Source organism: Mus caroli, chromosome 2, assembly GCF_900094665.2.
Source record: "Mus caroli chromosome 2, CAROLI_EIJ_v1.1, whole genome shotgun sequence".
Taxonomy (NCBI): Eukaryota; Metazoa; Chordata; class Mammalia; order Rodentia; family Muridae; genus Mus; species Mus caroli.
The window spans coordinates 157,324,724-157,344,745 of NC_034571.1; the positions used below are offsets into that span (position 1 = coordinate 157,324,724).

General features: G+C 48.5%; 1 protein-coding gene across 1 annotated transcript; it reads right to left on the reverse strand.

Annotated features, from left to right (window-relative positions):
- Window positions 1-7,019: 7,019 nt before the first annotated feature.
- LOC110287893 (zinc finger protein 334-like) lies at window positions 7,020-18,985 on the reverse strand. Its single transcript, XM_021154393.2, has 5 exons — window positions 18,678-18,985; window positions 17,652-17,714; window positions 12,752-12,878; window positions 12,291-12,383; window positions 7,020-11,495 (listed from the first exon to the last, which is right to left on the reverse strand). Exons 2-5 carry the CDS (start codon window positions 17,664-17,666, stop codon window positions 9,691-9,693), a joined length of 2,040 nt encoding a protein of 679 aa, XP_021010052.1. The 5' UTR covers window positions 17,667-17,714; window positions 18,678-18,985; the 3' UTR covers window positions 7,020-9,690.
- Window positions 18,986-20,022: the final 1,037 nt, after the last annotated feature.

Sequence of the window (20,022 nt, forward strand, 5' to 3'; positions counted from 1 at the left end):
CACACACACACACACACACACACACACACACACACACGATTTATTAGAATTGCTTACAGGTTAAGTTCAACAATGTCCAGCTAACCCAACAATGACTGTCTACCAATGGAAGGTCCAAGATTTCAGTTGTTGTTCAGTAGACTGAATGCCTCAGCTGATCTTCAGTACATTCTGGAACCCCAAAGAAGTAGGCTCTAATGACAGTGAAGGAATGGACTTATCAGTAAGAGCAGTTAGGCCAACACAGTAAACTTCTCTCTTCTGTGTCCTTTAAAAAAGGCTGCCAGGAGAAAGTGTGGCTCAGATTAAAGGTGGACCTTCCCACCTCAAAAGAACGAGATTAAAAATGTCTTCCCATTTCAAATGATTTAATTAAGAAAAAAGTGTACCCAAACACAACTAGGCACTCCAGATGTAGTCTAGTTGACAACGAGTAGTCCTTACAGGGTAAGTGAGTGTGTGTGGGGGTGGGGATGTGCTATATGAAGGTGCCTGCAGAAGCCAGGAGAGGGGGTTCTATCCCCCAGAGCTGGAGTTACAGGTAGGTGTGTGAGTCTTCCAATACAAGTGCTGGGAATTCAGTCCAGGCTCTCTGCAAGAACACTGTGAGTTCTTAACCGTGAAGCCATCTCTCATTGCAGTGTATTTTTAAATAAAATACACTTAATCTTAAATGGTATGTGTGTGTGCGTGCGGTGTATAAGTCACGTTTCTATTGCAGGACCAGTTGAGAGCTCACATCTTTAACCAAAATCAGGAAGCAGAGAGCAAACTGGGGATGGTGTGAGCCCTTAAAGCCTACCTCCAGTGAATATTTCCTCCAGCAGAGCCACACCTCTGAAACCTTCTCAAACTGCGCCACCAACTCGGGTGTAGGGGTGGTTCTGATGCGAAGGTCTTGTTCCCCAATTGGTTCTTGAACTGTCAGTAAAAAAGCCATGGGCCAATTGTTGGGAGGAAGGAATAGGCGGGACTTCCTGGTCCCTAGGGGCAAAAGAGAGCCGCAGCAGATTGGGAAGGGGAGAGTTCGCCATGCTTCAGAGAAAGAAAAGCCAAGCAGCCGTGTGAGATCTTGGGTGGAGTGGCCACGGGCTTCTCCGGGCGGGAGATAAATAGCTCCCAGCAATTGTGCCGCAGAGGCAAGTTGAAACTGAACAACTGTGCATGTATGTGGTTTTTACTTGTGGATTCAGGGAAGCTGGATGGAGGTTGGTAGCGCAGTGTGTTCCCGGAGCTTAGGTGTAGCAAAGGCTACACGCAACACTGGGGACCAAGTTTTCCAACGCTGGAGACTGTGAGGAACACTTGTCGTTGAAACCATCACAGTGTCATACGTGTGTGTATGCCATGTGCTCATGCTGTCACCAGTGCCATACATGCGTGTATCCGTGTTTTCATGTTGTCTTCCTCTGTCACTTCTCCACATTATTATTAATTATTATTATTATTATTATTATTATTATTATTATTATTTTGAGACAGGGTCTTTTGAGCTGAACCTGGAGCTCAGTGATTGGTCAGACTAAATGACCAGTGAGCTCTAGGGATGGATCTGCCTGTCTCCATCCCCTCTCTCCCTCCCGGTGCTCTTGGTTTTTATGTGGCTGCTGGGGATTCTGACTCACGTTCCCATGCTTTCTGGGCATAGACATTTCCCCAGACCTCCAATAAAATATACGCTATAAAAGAATCTAATGCCAGGCTGAAGAAATGGCTTAGTGGTTAAGGGCTTTCTCGACTCTTGCAAAGGACTTGATCGACTCCCAGTACCCATGTCTGCCTCTAACTCTAGGTCCAGGGATTGAACCTCCTTAGAGGCCTATGCACATGGACATACCTCCACATAGACACACGGGCATACTCATGGCTAAAAGTGAGAATTAGAACTGGGTGTGGTGGCACACACTTTTAATCCCAAAATTTAGGAGGCGGAGGCGGAGGTGCAGAGGCAGAGGCGCAGAGGCAGAGGCACAGAGGCAGAGGCAGAGGCAGAGGCAGAGGCAGAGGCAGAGGCAGAGGCAGAGGCAGATGGCTCCCTTATGAGTTCAAAGCCAGCCAGGTCTACACAGTGAGATCCTATTTCAAGAAGCCACCTCCCTCCCCCCACAAAAGAATAAGAATAAAGGTCTGAAGAGGTGGCTCTTGCAGAAGACCCTGGTTCATATTCTAGCACCCATGTGGCAGCTTACAACCATATGTAACTCTAGCTCCAGAGGATCCAATGCCCTCTTCTGGCCTCTGTGATCACCAGGCATGTACCTAGGGCACAGGCATATGTGCAGGCAAAACACTCATACCCATAAACTAAACTAAACTAAACTAAACTAAACTAAACTAAACTAAACTATGAAGTCTTTAAAAATAAAGAAGATGCCGGGCGTGGTAGTGCATGCCTTTAATCCCAGCACTTGGGAGGCAGAGGCAGGTCAATTTCTGAGTTCGAGGCCAGCCTGGTCTACAGAATGAGTTCCAGGACAGTCAGGGCTACACAGAGAAACCCTGTCTCGAAAAAACAAAAAGAAAGAAAGGAAGGAAGGATGGAAGGAAGGAAGGAAGGAAGGAAGGAAGGAAGGAAGGAAGGAAGGAAGGAAAAAAGAAAGAAAGAAAAAGAAAGAAAAAAGAAGATAAGCTACAATTCTTTTTTTATTATCCGCCCTTCCTAGGGGTTGAAAGTAAATGTTAAATACCAAATACAGGTACAAAAATCAAACAAAAAAATTTAAATCTCATCCATAACAGTACAAAAATCTCTGAACAGGTTTTTACTTATAAAAGTATATAAAAATTCCTGCCCTCCATTCCCTAGCGCACCTGGAGGACCCAGGCAGAGTGGGCCGCACTCAGTAGCTGGGTTTGCTGTTTTCTGTGGAGGGCGTCACTCTAACGTGGCCTCTTGAATTCTCCCAGTGTTCCCATGATGTATTTAGTGTTCGCCACTAAATTAACTGCACAGTGCATCACGGTGCTTGTCGGAAGTGTCTTTGTTGTGCATTATAGCATCTAATTTCCACTTCAAAGTAATTGGCCTCCGTAAGTCTTTTTTTTAAGGCGCCTAAAAGCACTATCGCTTAATGACTTTGGATGAAGCTGGTGTGGTAATTAAATGATTTACAATTTTAGTGAAAGTGAACGTAAAAATGATTAACCAAGTTACTAAATTACTCAAAATGTTCTAAAACCCTGTCCACCATGGATTCCTCCGTGGGACAGTAACACTCACGTTAAATGGATGCATTTTTGGCTCAGCCAGGCTCCACAACACACTAAACTCGGAATTAGCCCTCTTTGCCATCCCCACTCCTCCTGTCCGCCCCCCACCCCCACATTCCTTGCCATTTTTATACTATGGTTCTGTGCACCTTTAAGGAGCTGAGACTTGTACTGAGCTGGAATTTGTATCCCAGTAAAAGACATGGCCATCGTGTCTTTGCTGTCATTTCCAGTCTGGGCACTGTATTCCTGGGCGCTGAGGGGCATTGCCCTCCCACACTGTACTCCTGGGCGCTGAGCAGCACCCACCTTTCCGGCGGTGCCATTTCATTGTGTGGATACAAATGCATAGAAGGCAAGGAGGACGCGTGCGGACCTTCTGACGTGGGGACTGTGACTGTCAATGTTGACTGTCAACCCAGAATCACTGCTGCGATGGGCCTCGGAGGAGTGCCCTAACTGGGTTTACTGAGGTGGGGCGCCCACCCGGGGTGTGGATGGTACTGTTTCCTGTTTCCGTGGCTGGGCCCTAGACTGGACAAAAAGGAGAGAAGGTGCTGAGCAGTGAGCCTACATCCATCCCTTGCTTTCTGCGTCCATACCGTGCATGTAACATGTCCAGTTGCTTCAGGCTCCCATGCCCTGACTCTATGGATGGATGACACCTCGAACCATGAGCTAAAATAATTTTTTTTTTTTAATAACAGAAACAAGAAGCCAAGACACAGACTGATGGCTGATATCTTACTTTTTATTGATAGAGTGAGTTTATTTGGCATATACGGATGAGAGCCACATAAGGATGCTTTGACAGTGGGCTCATAAGAGTATATAATGGAGTGGAAAAACTCCTATATCCTCGGATTGTGGCTTTTTTTATGAAACGTCTCCCATAGGCTAATGTGTCTGAATGCTTGGTCCCCACCTGCTGGTGCTGTTTGGCAGGTTATAGAATCCAGGAGGTGGAGCCTTACTGGAGGAAGTGGGTCACTGGGGGTGGGCCTTGCAGTTTTATAGTGCATCATGCCCTGGCTACCAGCTGCTACATCTTCCTTGCCACGGAGGACTGTGTACCTCTGGAACTGTGAGCCAAAACTTTTCTCCCTTCACTTGCCTTTAAAGGGTGCTTTCTTACAGCAAGGAGCAGTAAGGAAGTTGGGCAGCACCTCTACGGGGCCTTTTCTATTTAGATACACTCAATCCTTACAACTGCATACAGTACCCAGCCCGGTGCCTCTGTCTGCCATAGCATATTGTACTGGTTTGTAGCTTGTAGTATATAGCTTAGGTGTGCAGCAGGTGACACTCCACTCTCTGGCCTTCTGGAAGCATGCTCTCAGAAGACAAATGGCCTCAGGAAACCAGCAGTGGTACTCAGTCCTCTGCCCTCTCTGGTACATTCTGAGCTGATGGGACAGCTTTGAGGAGGAACTTCGTGAGGGACTCAGGGCAATGCTACACCCTGGCTTTCCAGTCTCCACTCTAACTTGGGTCAAGTTGTTCAGTGTCTGAGAGTGTGACACCACAGATGGTTTCACTTCTATGGAACACTCGCATCACGTGCCTGGCTTTGTCATTTGACGTTCACATTTTCTTCCTGGCTGCTCGGTCTGTAGGTTTCACACTGAGGCCTGAGACACGGGCTCAGTTATGCCACAGCTTCTCCACAGTTGCCTATGGTCACACCTCTGTGTATATACACATACCCGGCAGGCGGGCAGGCTGTAAGTCTCAGTGGCTGCTGGGAAGAGGGAGAAGAGGAAGAGGCAGCTGTGCCTTTGGAGTTAGAGTCAGCAATGAATGCCTGCAAGCGGCTGTAGAGCTCTGCTCTTGACTGAATCTGGAATAACACAGGACCTGAGAGAGCTCAAACCCCAGCAGAGAGTCACTGACTGGGACATCCAGATATCTGGTGGCCAGAGAGCCCTGTTGATAATAGTCCCTGTGTGTGGGGCGTTCTGTGGGGTATGCAGGCATCAGGTGCAGCTTTTGAACACTTCACACTAGATGTGAAGGATCGGCTGTATAGAAGGAAACCAAGGCTTTCCCAAGTAGTCCCACTGACTTTACACAGCCCACAGACATAGGGGCACTGTGCCTAGTTTAGACTAGAAAATGTCTACTAAGTTAGAGTCCCTGTAAACCAGGAAGATGAGATCGCCAAGTGATTTCAACATGGGCTGCTGACTGTGTGCAGTCAGTGGACAGTGTCTGCGCATTCCTGCAAACAACAGGGCACTCTAAGGCATCACATGAAGACATTAGCTGAGAAAATAGAGACTTTCCTAAATATCCAAAGACTCCCCCCAGCGGGGTACCACAGAAGACGGCTTTATACACACAAAGCAATAGGGCAGAACTGAAAGCTGTCAGCTCTGTCAATGGGTAATTTCTAAAAACTCACCTCCTGCTCTAAGAGAATGGCTACTCTCTGCCTCACGGACAGAATAGGAGCAATTACAACGGCAGTCCACAAGCTCCCACCCTGCGGATGAATCAGCGGGGCAACACCACATCTATCATTATAGGGCCTCCCTGTGCTCCAGACTCCAGCTCAACTCACTGCCCCAAATAGAACTCCCTTCCATCCTTGTTATCTGGGAGGAGCAAGCCTCTATCAGATTGGCCTGTAGAGAATTTTCTCAATGAATGTGTGCCCAGCCCACTGGGAGTGGGGCCATCCCCCGGGCAGGTGGTCCTGGGTGATATGAAAAAAAAAAAAAAAAAAAAAAAACCAGGCTGACCAACCCAGCAAGCAGCGCTCCTCCATGGCCTGTTCCAGCTCCAGCTTCCAGGTCCCGCCCTCACTTACCATAGGTACAGACTGTAAGCCGGAAGAGGAAATCAGTTCTCCCCCCCCTCCAAAGCTGCTTTGGTCTTGGTGTCTTTATCACAGCAATGAACCCCCCTCCCCCAAAGAAAGCAGACACATCCCCTTCAGAAAGAGTTTCCAATTGGCACGTAAACATGCAATTGCCCTGATCTTTAACCCTTCATTTGGATGTGTGTGTCTAGAGATGACTTGGCACTGGCTGCTCTTCCAAAGGACCAGAGTTCAATCCCAGCATCCGCATGGCAGCTCACAACTGTAATTCCAGGTCCAGAGGATATGCCACCCTCGTATAGACATACAGGCAGAACACCAATGCACATAAAAATCTTTTAAAAAAACTTTTCATTAAAAAAAATACATTTATGCTGGGTAGTAATGGCAGCACACACCTTTAATCCCAGCACTCAGGAGGCAGATCTCCTGTGAGTTCGAGGCCAGCCTGGTCTACAGAATGAGTTCCAGGACAGCCAGGGTGATACAGAGAGCCATGTCTCAAAAAATAAAAATTGCATTTTCTTGTGTATTTGGGGACCAGAGTGTGTGGGGGACACAAGGACAGCTTGCAGGAGTTGGTTCTCTTCCTGTACCATGTGGGTCCCGGGACCAAACACAGGTTGTCTGGCTTGGTGGCAGGTGATGTTACCCCACACCATCTGGAAGCCCCTCAGATTCTTTATAGATGCAGTAATAATTGCTGGGGAAGGAGACTAGCCAGCCAGGCTGCTGAGCCATCTGCAGGCTCGGCAGGGAGGTCCAGGGCTGCAGCTTTCACCACCCGCGCTGGAGGGGGATTTTGATAAAGCAGCTGCTTCTGGGCCATCCTGCTCCTGTAAGCAAGCCCTCACCCATACCTGATAGTAACCCCAATAAACTCACTTGCTTACCGAGCTGGACTTCAGTGTTATTGTTACTTTGGCCTGGCATGGCTTTCTTTCCTAGGGTGTGTTGCATCTCCCCAGTAAAAGTCTCACACAACAAATATCTACTGTCATTTTAATCTGGTAAACATGTGGTAGGTCTTAGGGTACCAATAATGTCCCTCCAGCCTCTAATACTTTCAATGTGACCTTATGGAATAAGGCTTTTACAGATGCCAATCAACATGAGGTCACGTATGAGTAAGGTGGGACCTTGATCAGACATGTCCTGATAAAATGGAAACGTAGACAGACATCCGCAGAGACGACAGACATGCGCCGTGAGGAGGAACAGGCGCAGTGAGGACAGATGCAAAACCTGAAGTTGCGTTGCCACAAGCTGTAGGAAGACCACACGGGAGAAGCCCAGCCGGCCTCCAGCGGTCAGAAGGGAGCAGGCTTGCAGCACTGGGCCTGACAGGTGAGCTGAGAACCGTCACGCGCTTCTGATCAGTGTGATGGGTTCTTGTGGCAGCTGTAGGAAGTCCACAGACCTCCATGTCGCCATTCCCTTCAGCTGCTTTTAAGGATTCTCTTCCATTTAGTTGCTTTAGATTTTTTTTACGTGTCTTCAAGTTATTTCTTTTTAAAACAACTTTAAAAACTGCACTGTTGTCTGTGTGCTTGGGACAGCAGCCCACGTACAGTCAGAGGTCAGCCCTGCGGAGCCGAGTCTTACTGTCCACATTTATAAGGTGTCCCGGGTTGCTGGCTTGCAGAACAAGTGGAGTCCTCTCACTGGACCCTCAAGTGTCACTCTGATGTGTCTTGTGACTTTCTGTGATTGGGGCTCTGACCTTCCCTTTATGGACTTAAATATTTCTCACCAGACTTGAAAAAACTCTCTTCCTTGGTCAAACCAATATTGGGAAACAATTCCGTAATCACAAGATTGTGATTTGTTTCATAACCCAGCGGCAAGCAGAAGGCACAATTAGACAGCTAGGGTACAGATCTTCAAAGAGCAAAACCTACCTCCACAAGACAGCTCACCAACATCCTCTACAAGGAGCTGGGAGTTTTCTAAGACCAAGTGAAGAAAAATAAGTATAAGGGATGCATCTTGACAAGTGTGGTAAAAATGCTTAAGAATCCTGATCAGTGAGTTTTAAAAACACTTTAAATCTTATTGATTTATTATTTATTTATGTGTGTATGTATATATGTATGTATGTATTTGTCGTGTGTGTGCATGTTATATCACACTTGTGGAAATCAGGGTAGCGTGTAAGAAAATCAGTTCTCTCCATTATGTGAGACGGAAGGTCTGAACTCGGGTTGTCGGGCTCGCCAGCAAGCACCTTTGCTTGCTGATCCTTGTCAGGCCTCTATCAGTAATTTTAAAAGCAGATGGTAAAACTGTATTTGCAACAGCAAACCCAAATCTTTTAAGTAATTATTAAAATGTTCAGAAAGAGACTACTATTGATATATACATATATTCCTGCTTCAGCATATATTAGTATATATCGAATACATGTGCATTCACAAATATGTATTTACCTTACTGAAGGATATAAAATACAAACTGAATAAACAGATAATCTTGTTCATACTGGGATTTCTGATGGGTCTCAAACAAGGGGCAGCTTTTCTTACCTAAGAGCCCAACACCACAAGCGGAGGGAGGCAGCAGACAGGTCAGAGTGACACTCATTATCAAGACTAAGCTGGACAACACAACTTACGGCAGCCACGCCAAGGGCTGATCTGCCAGCTTAACCACAGGCAAGGCCCATGACAAGATACCCAGTGGCCCTTCTCACTTCATTGTCCTAGGAAAAGCACAGCACATCAGAGAACAGGGCTGGCTCCCAGGACCTGACATTGACCCACCACGAATGGCAGACATTCTGGCTAGATGCACACGTATCCACACTACGTGATTCTATTTGGCACTATGGAGACGTTTTCTCAGAAGCTGACAGGTAAATTCTAAATCATACCCCTATGGACATGTTCATTTAAAAAATAAATCAAGATATTTTTGAAAACACTGACATAATCAAACCACTAATACAACAGAGGTATTTAAAACACAAACAACACAGACACTGTTTTGACTCAAACACTCCCCAAATCCTCTTCACTATTCAAATCTGCTCGATTCATTTTTGGTTTTGCTATGGTAACTGCGGTCACTGTTTTCTTGGCTTACATGGAAGCTCAAGGAGGCACTTCCAAGCCACCTTGTGCCTCTCATTAGAAAACACCAATGACTCGGCTTTAGCAAATGCTTACTGCTGTGTGGGAGTCGCTACAGGTAGGGAAGTGAAGGGTGGCTCGTCTGACTCACCTTTGCAGATGAAGGGATTAGGGCCTGTCACTAGACAGCAGCGACAGGGGACAAACAGGCTATGTAGTCTGAGCTGTTAATACTGTAAACTCATAAACAGACACTGCCCAGTTATCCCAGGAACAACTGGTAATGATCTGGAATCCACACTGGCTCCTCATGGCCCGCAACATACGCTATGCAAATCAACTGGAGGGAGATCAGGTAGGAATTAGTGTTTGTTCCGTGGTTTGAAAGGGAGGCAGGCACACCTGGTGTAATGTCTGAAATGCCGGATGTCTTCACAGTTAACAATGAGAGTTCCACGTCGTCCGTGGAAGCCCTCTGACTCCGGCAGAAACTCTTCAGTAGTCCCCGTGCTGACAAGGCCTTCCACCTTACTGTGTAATTCAGGATTTGGGCACCTCGTAAGCTCTCTGTTGCCCGGCTGGAATTTACTTCTTGTGAGTTTTCTGATGTAAGAGGAAGTTCGATTTGTGGCGAAATGATTTCTTACACATGTTACATTCGTAGGGTTTCTCGCCCGTGTGTATTTTCTGGTGTTCAGTCAGCGTCCAGAGGCGGCGGTAGCTCTTGCCACATTCGTTGCAGGCGTACGGTTTCTCCCCGGTGTGGATCCTCTTGTGCACGGTGAAGGCCGACTTGTGGCGGAAGGACTTCCCACACTCCTTGCACTTGTGCGGCTTCTCGCCGGTGTGAGTCCGCTGGTGCTCCGTGAAGGAGACCTTCTGGCAGAAGGTCTTCCCACACTCCTTACACTCGTACGGCCGCTCGCCCGTGTGCGTCTTCTGGTGGTGCCTGAGAGCTGACTTCCTGCAGTAGGTCCGCCCACACTCCTCACACTCGTAAGGTCTCTCCCATATGGTTCTCTTGTGCGCGAAGCGGCGGGAGCTCTTGTGGGCTGGCCGCTTGTGGTCGTGACACTCGTGCACGTTGTCCTTGGCCTCCGCCCTCTTCTGCTCGCCGCAGTTGGGCTTCCCAGCGGATGCTCGGCTCCACTTACTAAGCACGCCATGCTTCTCTCCGGTGTGAGTTCTCTGATGGATGGTGAGCGTGGACTTCAGGTAGAAAAGCTTCCCACACTCGGGACATTCGAAGGTCTTCTTCCCTCTGTGAATCACCTGATGCGCCACCAGGGCAGACTTGGTGCACAGGTACTTCCCACACAGGCGGCACTTGTAGGGCTTCTCGCCGGTGTGACTTCTCAGATGCACGTTGAGGGCCGACTGACAGAAGAAGGTCTTATCACACTCCTTGCACTCGTAGGGCTTCTCCCCCGTGTGGATCCTCTGGTGCGCGGTCAGGGCGGACAGACAGAAGAAGGTCTTCCCACACTCCTTACACTCGTTGGGCTTCTCGCCCCGGTGAGTTCTTTGGTGCACGATGAGGTACGACTTCTTGCCAAAGGCGTTGCCACACTCCTTGCATTTGTAAGGCTTCTCCCCGGTGTGGGACCGGAAGTGCTCAGCCAGGGCTGACTTCCGGAAGAAGGTCTTGCCACACTCGTTACACTCGTAGGACTTCTCTCCTCCGTGAATCCGCTGATGCACGATGAGGGCGGACTTGTCGATGAAGGCTTTGCCACACTCCTTGCACTTGTAAGGCCTCTCTCCGGTGTGAATCCGCTGGTGTCGAGTGAGGCTCGCCTTTATACGGAAAGTTTTCCTACAGTAATTGCAGGCGTAGGGTCTCTCTCCGGTATGGATTCTCAGGTGGACAATGAGAGTGGACCTCTTAGAAAAGGTCTTCCTACACTCGGCGCATTCATTCCGCTTCCGCTCAGGCTGCTCCTCCGTCCTCGCAGTGCCGGCTGACTCCTGTTCACCGTCACGATGCTTGGAGGGCTGACCTGCAGACTGCATATTCTGTTGTTGAGTGAGACCCTCACCTTGACCCTTGACATTCCTAATTTCATTATGTCTGTACCGCTTTGCCGCAGAGTGACTTCTGTCAGCCTTGGTGTGCAGAGCTGGCTTCCCTTGCCCATCCTGATCAGCAGCTGCCTTCCCATTGGCTTTGCTTGGCTTTGCAACAGTTTCTTCTGAGTTATTTTCTAAGCCATTTCCGCCTGGGTCATATTTATGGAGCGTTTTTCCCGAAGAAACACTATTCGTGTCAAGGGGAACCGTTTTCTCAGACAGATTAGCCTTTTCTGGCATCAGTTTGTTATTGACGACTGAAAACTGCTTCAAATGTTTGCCTTGTGTTTTCTTGTCCTTCTCTAAGGGCTCATCATCTTCTGGAAGGAAGGAGCAGAAGTGACATTGATATGTGAGTTCTGTGAACCTCTGACAATCTGTACAAAGGCCAAGGCTTCAGGGCTGGCTCTCCAGTGTTAAAGAGATTAAGGGTAAATATCTCCCTACTTTATGGAAACAAGGCCACAAAGGATGAGAGGAGGGGTCAGGGGACGAAAGCAAACTCGTCTACACCAGCTCACTAAACCAGGTCAGAGAAAGCAGAAACTGGCAAGAACACAAGAGCCTTGGACCCCAACAGAAACTGCACCAGGGACAGTCCCCAACAGCTCTCCATGGCTGACCCGGTGAGAGGACAAGGACCTGGTGTGAACCAAGCAGAACGCAGCATGAAGCAGGCTTCTGGGAGCCAGGGCTCAGACGCGGCAGGAGGGAGGGGCCAACTGGACATCTTTTCAGTGACAAGAACTCTGGCATTTATGCAAATGCAATGAAGCGGGAACCTCGAGTGGGCAGTGAGGGGCACGAGCTGTATCGCAGTAAACAAAACATCTGGTGGGCATGTGAGGAAAGATGAAGGAATCAGTGCGCAGTGAAGGCGCTTGCATTCCATGGATAGAGCACTTAAAGCCAAACGCTTTTATACGCTCAGTTAAGTGACCAGACTATCTGAGGAGAACACTGTAGTGTCTACGAGAGCTGGTTTCCCCATCCATCACTTCTAGAGCTCTAGGTCCTGGAAGATTCCACAAGAAGATCATATAGATGCCTGCTGTGGTCATGGGCCAGCCTGGACTCGAGTTCTTCAGGTTTACCCACTCGGTCATCACACTCACCTGCGTGGTTCTGTCGTGACGAGTTTTCCACTACCCAGGGCTCTTTTCCTTGCTCCAGTTTTAAGATCACATCTGGTTTGCTTACATGAAGCCCTGTGAGTGAGAAACAGTTTGGAACTTGAACCAAGTTCTGTGGACATCAAGGCCTAAAGGTTGAGGAACAGAGCGATGGAGATGCCTTCTGCTAGCTCAAATGAAGCTGGTACAAGCTGGTGAAGAGTCGTGTGCACGCATGCACGTGCATGGGTGTACAAACCATCATCAGCTTTCTCCCCTGTGACTCAAGGTGAGAGAAGTCACTTCTACTGTGTTCTCTGACACAGAAGAAAGGCTGCCTCTGGGCTCTGTGTGGGGGCTGCACTCACCCACCACGATGAGGTTGCCCCCGGGTACTGTGTGGGGACTGCACTCACCCACCGCAATGAGGCTGCCCCCAGGCTCTGTGTGGGGACTGCACTCACCCACCGCGATGAGGTTACTGTAGTTCTCCAGCATCACATCCCTGTAGAGGAGACGCTGCGCAGGGCCCAGACGTTGCCACTCCTCACGGGTGAAGTCCACAGCCAAATCCTTGAAGGAGATTGATCTCTGAAAGAGCAAGTTTCATCTGAGATACTAGACCTGAGCAACAGCGATGAATAAGAAGAATAAGAAACATGAGGTGGGCCCCACATGGCCAGTGTCCGCCAGAGAGATGCTTCGGGCAAGGAAAGAAGAAATGGCTCACTTATTTGTGAATGAGTGCTTTAAATGTGCAGGCTTATACTGTGTCCTGGGACTCCTGGATTACTGACTTGCTCTTGCTCTGAAGGAGTACCCAGTAGGACAGGTGACACACACAGGCCTGCACCTCAGGCAGGAACATACATGCTGGACAAAGGGAGACTTCTGCGAGTTGATGATTTTAGTCCTCACAGAAAGTACATCTTGCCACAGCGTGTTCACTGAGAAATACACTTAGGAAGCACACACACACACACACACACACACATACACACACACACCACACACACATATCACACACACACACACACACACACACACACACACGACAGTTGAAGAATGACCTTTGTAGGAAAGAAACCAGGGATCGGGCAGAGCACAGAGGTCAGTCATATAGGTTTCTGCTACTGCAACACATCAAGAAACACTCTTTCAATGTACAGACGACCTAGTGTGGAAGCCATACCGTAACTCCAGGATAAGCAGTATGTGAATGCCAATAACCATGTAGATGCCAGGAACACGTCATTGTTTGCTCATGCTTCTGGTCAAGAGATGAACATGACTGACCCCAGGGGCTGCCGGAGTCCACCCCACCGTCCACTCTGGAGAACACAGGGGGGCCTGTAACCCCTAGAGCAGCAGGACAATGTGCATTCTGGAGGTGACACTCATATGTGGGTGGTGGCAAGCCACTGCCTCTGGGCCCAGTCCTGCCTCAGTGGCTCAGTCTGGTCAGTGCCTGGTTCACACTTTGTCCATGATCTTTTCCATTCTACAAACTGCTGCATTTAGAGCTAACAGAGATCGTGTGTCCAAGCAAAACTGAAAACAGCTGGCATATGGTCCCCCAGAAAAGGCTTGCTGCTCCCTCCTTGGAAACATGGGAAACAGCTAAAAGGTCCAATCAAAGGGGAAGACGATCAGGATGCCCTTCCACAGGGAGCGTCAGTGGATGAGGGACAAGAAGAGTCTAAAGGCACCTAGCCTGGCAGGTGACAGCAGGTTTTGGAGCTCATGGAGGAGACTGGTAATGGGAACAGTATCTGAAGGCAAAAACGCTATTGTCTCTAGACTGACACGGAATGAGCTCTAGGCAGCACTGTGAGGGGGAAGAGGCGCAGCGATAGCCACCGTGTACCGTTATGTAAGAAAGGAGAGGAGAGAACACATAGTAACGATATCCGTGTAAGACACAGAAAGGGCCACGAGGGATGAGTGAACTTGTCACCTTCAGGAGGAGGACAGGAGGGAGTAACAGTCAGGAGAAAGCGCAACCCTGAGGACGGGACTTCCCCACAGAGGTCTGTGGACACACCTGATTCCATTGTGATGCTTCTCAACTCCCCAAACCCAAGCAGCCAATAGGCACACGCTATGGAGGAGAACCACAAATCACACAAACAGCACCACACCTGGCTGGACAGGGAAGCCAGCAGAGTGTAGGTCACAAGACAGAGGCGTTACAGACGAGGAGTGTGCTCTACAGGGTCCTGAGAGACCAAGGTCATCCCGGAATGCAAGAGGTCATGGACACATGACAACCAGCTGTAACACTGGATCCCTGGGCTGGAGACAGTTCACTGCCCTGCCCTGCCCTGTGTCCGTGCAGTAACAGAACTGGGCTGGTGATTTCCCCAGGTTCTGATCACTGCACCCAGCATTGACAGCCAAGGGAAGGCAGGCCAAGCGTGCATGGGAACTGTCTCTGACTTCTGTTCTTACGTTTGTCTGAATTCACTCCGAAGTGCAGTTGTGATAAGAGAGCTCTGCAGAAGCCCATGGGCTCTTGTATGCCAGGCCACGCGCTCTACCTCATGCAAAGCTATCATTCTTCCTCCTCTTGCCTTATATCTGCACACAGGCCTTACGGCACCCTTCCTTCTGGATCGCATACCTGTCTCCTGGAAGCAGTTCACGATCCACGTTAAATAAGCTCTACAAACCACAAGCTTCCTGGTAATAAACAGTACTTTATTATTTGTATCATAACCTAGGCTGGACGATGCATACCAAAGCTCTGGACAACTAGAAGAATGAGTCAAAGAACAGTAGAGGGAAGAAGGTGACAAGAGTCGGATGGGGAGCGCTGACTTGAGTCCTCTGCACACAGGACAGCATTAGCTGCCCTGACCGCACACAGTACACAGCAGAAGGGAGAGTATACACCCTTTGGAAGACACTGACCGGTGCTCATGATGAATGGCAAAATAACATCATACTCCAGTGATCCAGTCAACTCTGTGAGCAACCGTATGCAGTCTGGGAAGAAAACAAAGGAAAACCAAAAAAGATAGGGAGGAAGATGAGGAGGAGGAGCCTCACTGTAAGGGGTGGAGGAGGAGGGAGGGCACGGAGAGGAGGGCCAATGGCCTCACATGTAGGGAGCCCCACAGGCAAGCGTGCAGAAATAGAGACGGCTGCACAGCTCCATCAACACCCAACCTGGAGGATAAAGAGAAGGGACAGGAATGGAGTCTACAATAGAACAACTTTGGGCTGTGGTCTCAAACAGCCTGAAGAAGTAGAAATTATTTTAACAACAGGGAACAGGTTTCCAAGTAAACTCAGGTGCACGATCCTTCTGCAGCAGGCTAACACAGCTGACGCCTGCTTTCCGGGTCACTAATGTCTGGCTAGTGCCGCTCAGTGAGATGGCTTCTGGCAGAGGGATACCAGGCCAGGGATGGTTGGTATCCTACAGTGAATGGGACAGCCTTACAGAAATGATGTGCCCCATCTTTCTAATACCCTGGTCACATCAATGGCAAATCTGTTTATAGTGATCTGAGCCTTGCCTGGGTGTCAGCCACAGGAAAGCCAGTCCTCCACCAGCTCTGTCTCCATGAGCGCAGAGGTGCTGGCTTTTGCCAAGCTGCAGGTGCAGCATCCGGTACACACAACACAGTGATCGACACGTAGCTGTTAAATGAAAGGTCTGGAGTGGCAGGAATGAAAGAAAAGCAGGAAAAGGCCAGGAAGTACCTGGCCTTGTTAAGTCAAACCAAGAATGCTGGACTTTCATCTTGTACTAGCGTGGACCTGCTCGGGCAGTGTGGCATCGAGACGTTACAGATGGGTATTGCTAGCAAGACAGGCAAGTGTGAACAATACACTTGAGAAAGATGTGGATAGACCACGGGGAAATCTCTGACAATCCCAAAGACAGGAACTGAGGTCGGGGAAGTAGGCCTAGAAGGGAGGTATGGACTGATTCTCATGAGACCTTCACAAGGCTTGACAACTGCCTGTGACAGGAAACAAGGAACAAGAGGACCAGACGCACACCTCGTTTTCTTCTTCTCCCCCTCCCCACTTTTGAGACAGTTTCACAATGTAGCCCAGGTTGGCCTCAACTCATGGCAATTCTCCTGCCTTAGCTCCCTGAGTCCTGGAGCTGTAGTCACCACACCTGGCTTATTTTCTTTCAGCTTGTGGAAGGCTTAGCAACGTCAGCGGAGAACAGTGAGGTGGCTGCACACTGAACGGAGGTGGGGACATTATTTCTGTTCTGCATTGGAGAACTCCAAGAGCCTTCTGCAGACCGCTTGCAGAGAAGTACAGCAAGAGAATTCACCCTGAGAGTCTTACAGGAAGGAAGATTTCAGCGGTGAGAGGGTTCCAGTTAAAACTCTAGATGACACAGAGGAAAGCAGAGAGAAGACTGGAATAAGCACACAATGTCGGTGGCAGAGGCAGGTGCAGTGGGTCTAAGAGAGGAAACAATTAGCGAGTTAGAGAGTTGTGTGAAAGCTAGACATGGTTAGAGGTACGGTCTGGGGAGAGACAGCCACACTGTAAGGGCAAGGGGTTTGGCGAAGCACTGAGTAGAAATACTAAGTCAGAAAATAAGCGAATGATCACTGATTTTGGTCACAACACGGGTAGTGGACATGGAGTGAGTTGACATTAAGAGAAGCAAGTGAAATAGTTTTATCACGGGATCTAAAGTCAAAGTGTGCCCCGAGCTGTCTGTTTTAAAAGCAGAGTTGAAATACTCAGTAGGCAGAAGGAGAATTATCAGCGTGAGCCTGTCTCCTCTTTACAGTAACACACACACACACACACACACTTTCTAAAAAGGCACCAGAGATAAAAAGGAGCAGCAACAGGCACCATTTGAGGCACACGTAACCCACTGAGGGCAGGTTTTATCATTACGCTATGGAGAACGATCAGAGGGCTGTCTACACCTCTGAAAATAGATTAGACATCTGTAACTACGAGGCCTTGCCAAGTTGTAAGTCAAGGGAATCCACAGCTGCTGTTGGCAAAGGTGATTTCGCATCATCTGCTCATAGATTCTCTAAGAACATGTTTATAAATAAATGATGAAAAACCATGGTAACAGCCTACTTCCTACTACTTGGGTCTTTGTCATACAACCTGAACAAGCCTACGGGGGTGAATAATTTCTGTTTATTTATTTATCCGTTTGTTTATTGTTTTTAAAGGCGTGCTCCAGCACATCTGGCAATGCCTTCTGTTTATTGGGGTTCAGTTCTCTGGTACTGACCTGCTTCCCTTACTTTCCCTGGCGCTGCCTTTTTATACACGTCTACCACATCCAGATGTACTCACTGCAGATCTATGAACAGCCACTGCCAACGGTGGGACGTGAATCCCTCAGTGACTTACCTGGGTACTGTCCATTTCCAGGCGTTCTCAAGAAAGGGCCAGGAACCACCGGTGATCCAAGGGCTGGGTGAGGAAGAACAGGAAATGTGACTAGCAGACTGGCTAGCAGCTCTGACAGTGACTCATAGACATGCCCTGGAAGGAAAGGACCCTTCGACCTGCGTCATATAGAAAGCGTCTGCGGAGGGAAGGCCCACGGGCAGTTCTGAATGGACTAATCAGAGCTTTTCTTACTGTGTGAAAGGACACAAAGGTGTGAACTGAGCTACTGTCTCACTCAGGTCTCCTTAAAAAACAAACAACACTTTGGAGTTCATATTAGATCATATCAATAAGCTCTAGTATATATGAAGCCTGAAAGAGCAGGCCAGCAACTCTGAGATTCTATCTATCTATCTATCTATCTATCTATCTATCAATCTATCAATCTATCTATCTACCTACCATCTAGTTTTTTGGGGTATCAATTACCTGTTTTCCTACTAATGCATTCAGCAGATGAAATCAGAAAACCAGACAGAGGGAGTGAGGGGTTTAAGATGCCTATCACTCTGCTCCTCCCCTCCCCCAACCTTAACTGCAGTTTCGGGAGCGGGAGGCCTCTGCTTCAGTGTAGCAGAAGACAAAGCCGTGGCCTTCGAATCAACACACCAGGTTTCAATTCTTGGTTCTGGCACTAGTAAACTACCTAAATGGTCAAAATAGCTGCCTTCCTCACTTGAGAAGTTCGACTCTTATAAAAACCCTTTTCTGTAGATACTCTTGGGTCATTCTTCTATATAAAGGAAACCAGTAAACTCCAGGATGGTGATGGACAGGGTTTGAGCAACTCTGGCGGAACAGAATGGGGACTCTAATGAACGACACGCAATTGCTCGAAGTGATGCAGAGGCCTTTTTCTCAGCCGTGGCTGGCATCCCTTCCCTCCCAAACGAAAGACCCGCCAATGAAACGCCATCCTCGCCAATCAGACCTGCTCATTCCCTCAATCGCAGCTCAGCCCTTAAGCAGCCCCCGAAGCTTTACCGGGCCAAGAGCATCCGCAGGGCTGCTGGGATCCGCTTTTTGCACGCACGCACCTCTCTCCTTCCCAGGCTGCCCGCCCGGGGGCCTGCAGCCCCGGGGGCGCCCGCTTAGCCTCGCCCGGCCCCTGGACACGCGCGAGCCTCCGCGGGCCCCAGGAAGGCGCTGGTTCTTCTGATCCTGGCCCGGAGTCGCCACCCGGAATTCCTCTGGCTCGGGGGAAACCTCGCTTCTTTTGTAGCTCCCAGAAGGCCCCAGGCAACTGTGGCGCACAGAGGCCCCTCGAGCCTCGAGCCCCACGAAACGGAAACGCATCCATAGAGCCTAGGAGACCGCGCATGCGCAGAGCCTCGGAGCGGCCATTCCCACGGTTCTCCAAAGGGTGCAGTAGTCTTTCCAGGACTACATTTCCCACAAAGAGTTGCGGCCCCCGCCCAGCCGATACCCTCTGAGGCGCTAGGGCTTTAATCACAGTAACTCACGAGTAAAACCACGAGTACAAGAAGAAGTGTGAGAATAAAAAATTAGAGCTCGGTAAAGAAATTCCAACAGTGTATTAAGAAAAAATAATAACCAAACAGTTATAAACAGAATAAAAATGTATCGACGACAATCCCAAAATTACAGAAGAGACCCCCTAACAAAGAATCAAACCATCTCTAAATATCCTAAAAGAAAATAATCGCCATCCTGTTTATTACTGACTTTACTGAGAGGTGCATACTCTCCTGCCAATTTTACAGAAGGAGAAGTCACAATAAGTAATGGCAAAATATTTTAACAGTATGTTGTTTTCAATTTTTATTTTATTTTATATGTATTGATATATTGCCTGCCTGCATGTCTGTCTGTCCACCACTTGCGTGCTGTGCTCGGTACCCCGTGTCTGAGAAGGCCAGAAGGTGGTATCATGTAGGTGCTGGGAATTGAACTCTGCTCTTCTGCAAGAGCAGCCAGTGCTATAAATCACTGCACCATCTTAACAATATATTTTAACATGACCAATTATATTTAATCCAAGTAATATAGAAACTGCTCTTCATCCATGAGGACAAATTGAATACGTTATATATTTTTTTTTGTTGTTGTTGTTGTTTTTTTTTTTGAGACAGGGTTTCTCTGTGTAGTCCTGGCTGTCCTGGCACTCACTTTGTAGACCAGGCTGGCCTCGAACTCAGAAATCCGCCTGCCTCCGTTATATATTTTTAAAAGAGGAAAGCTATGTAATATCTTAGTCACTGGAAGGCCAGACAGTTTCTGACACAGTTATCTATTACGTTTAAATACCAAAAGGAACATCGAGATGCAGAGGCTGAGAGATAGCTCTCAGTGAGCCAGACTTCCAGGG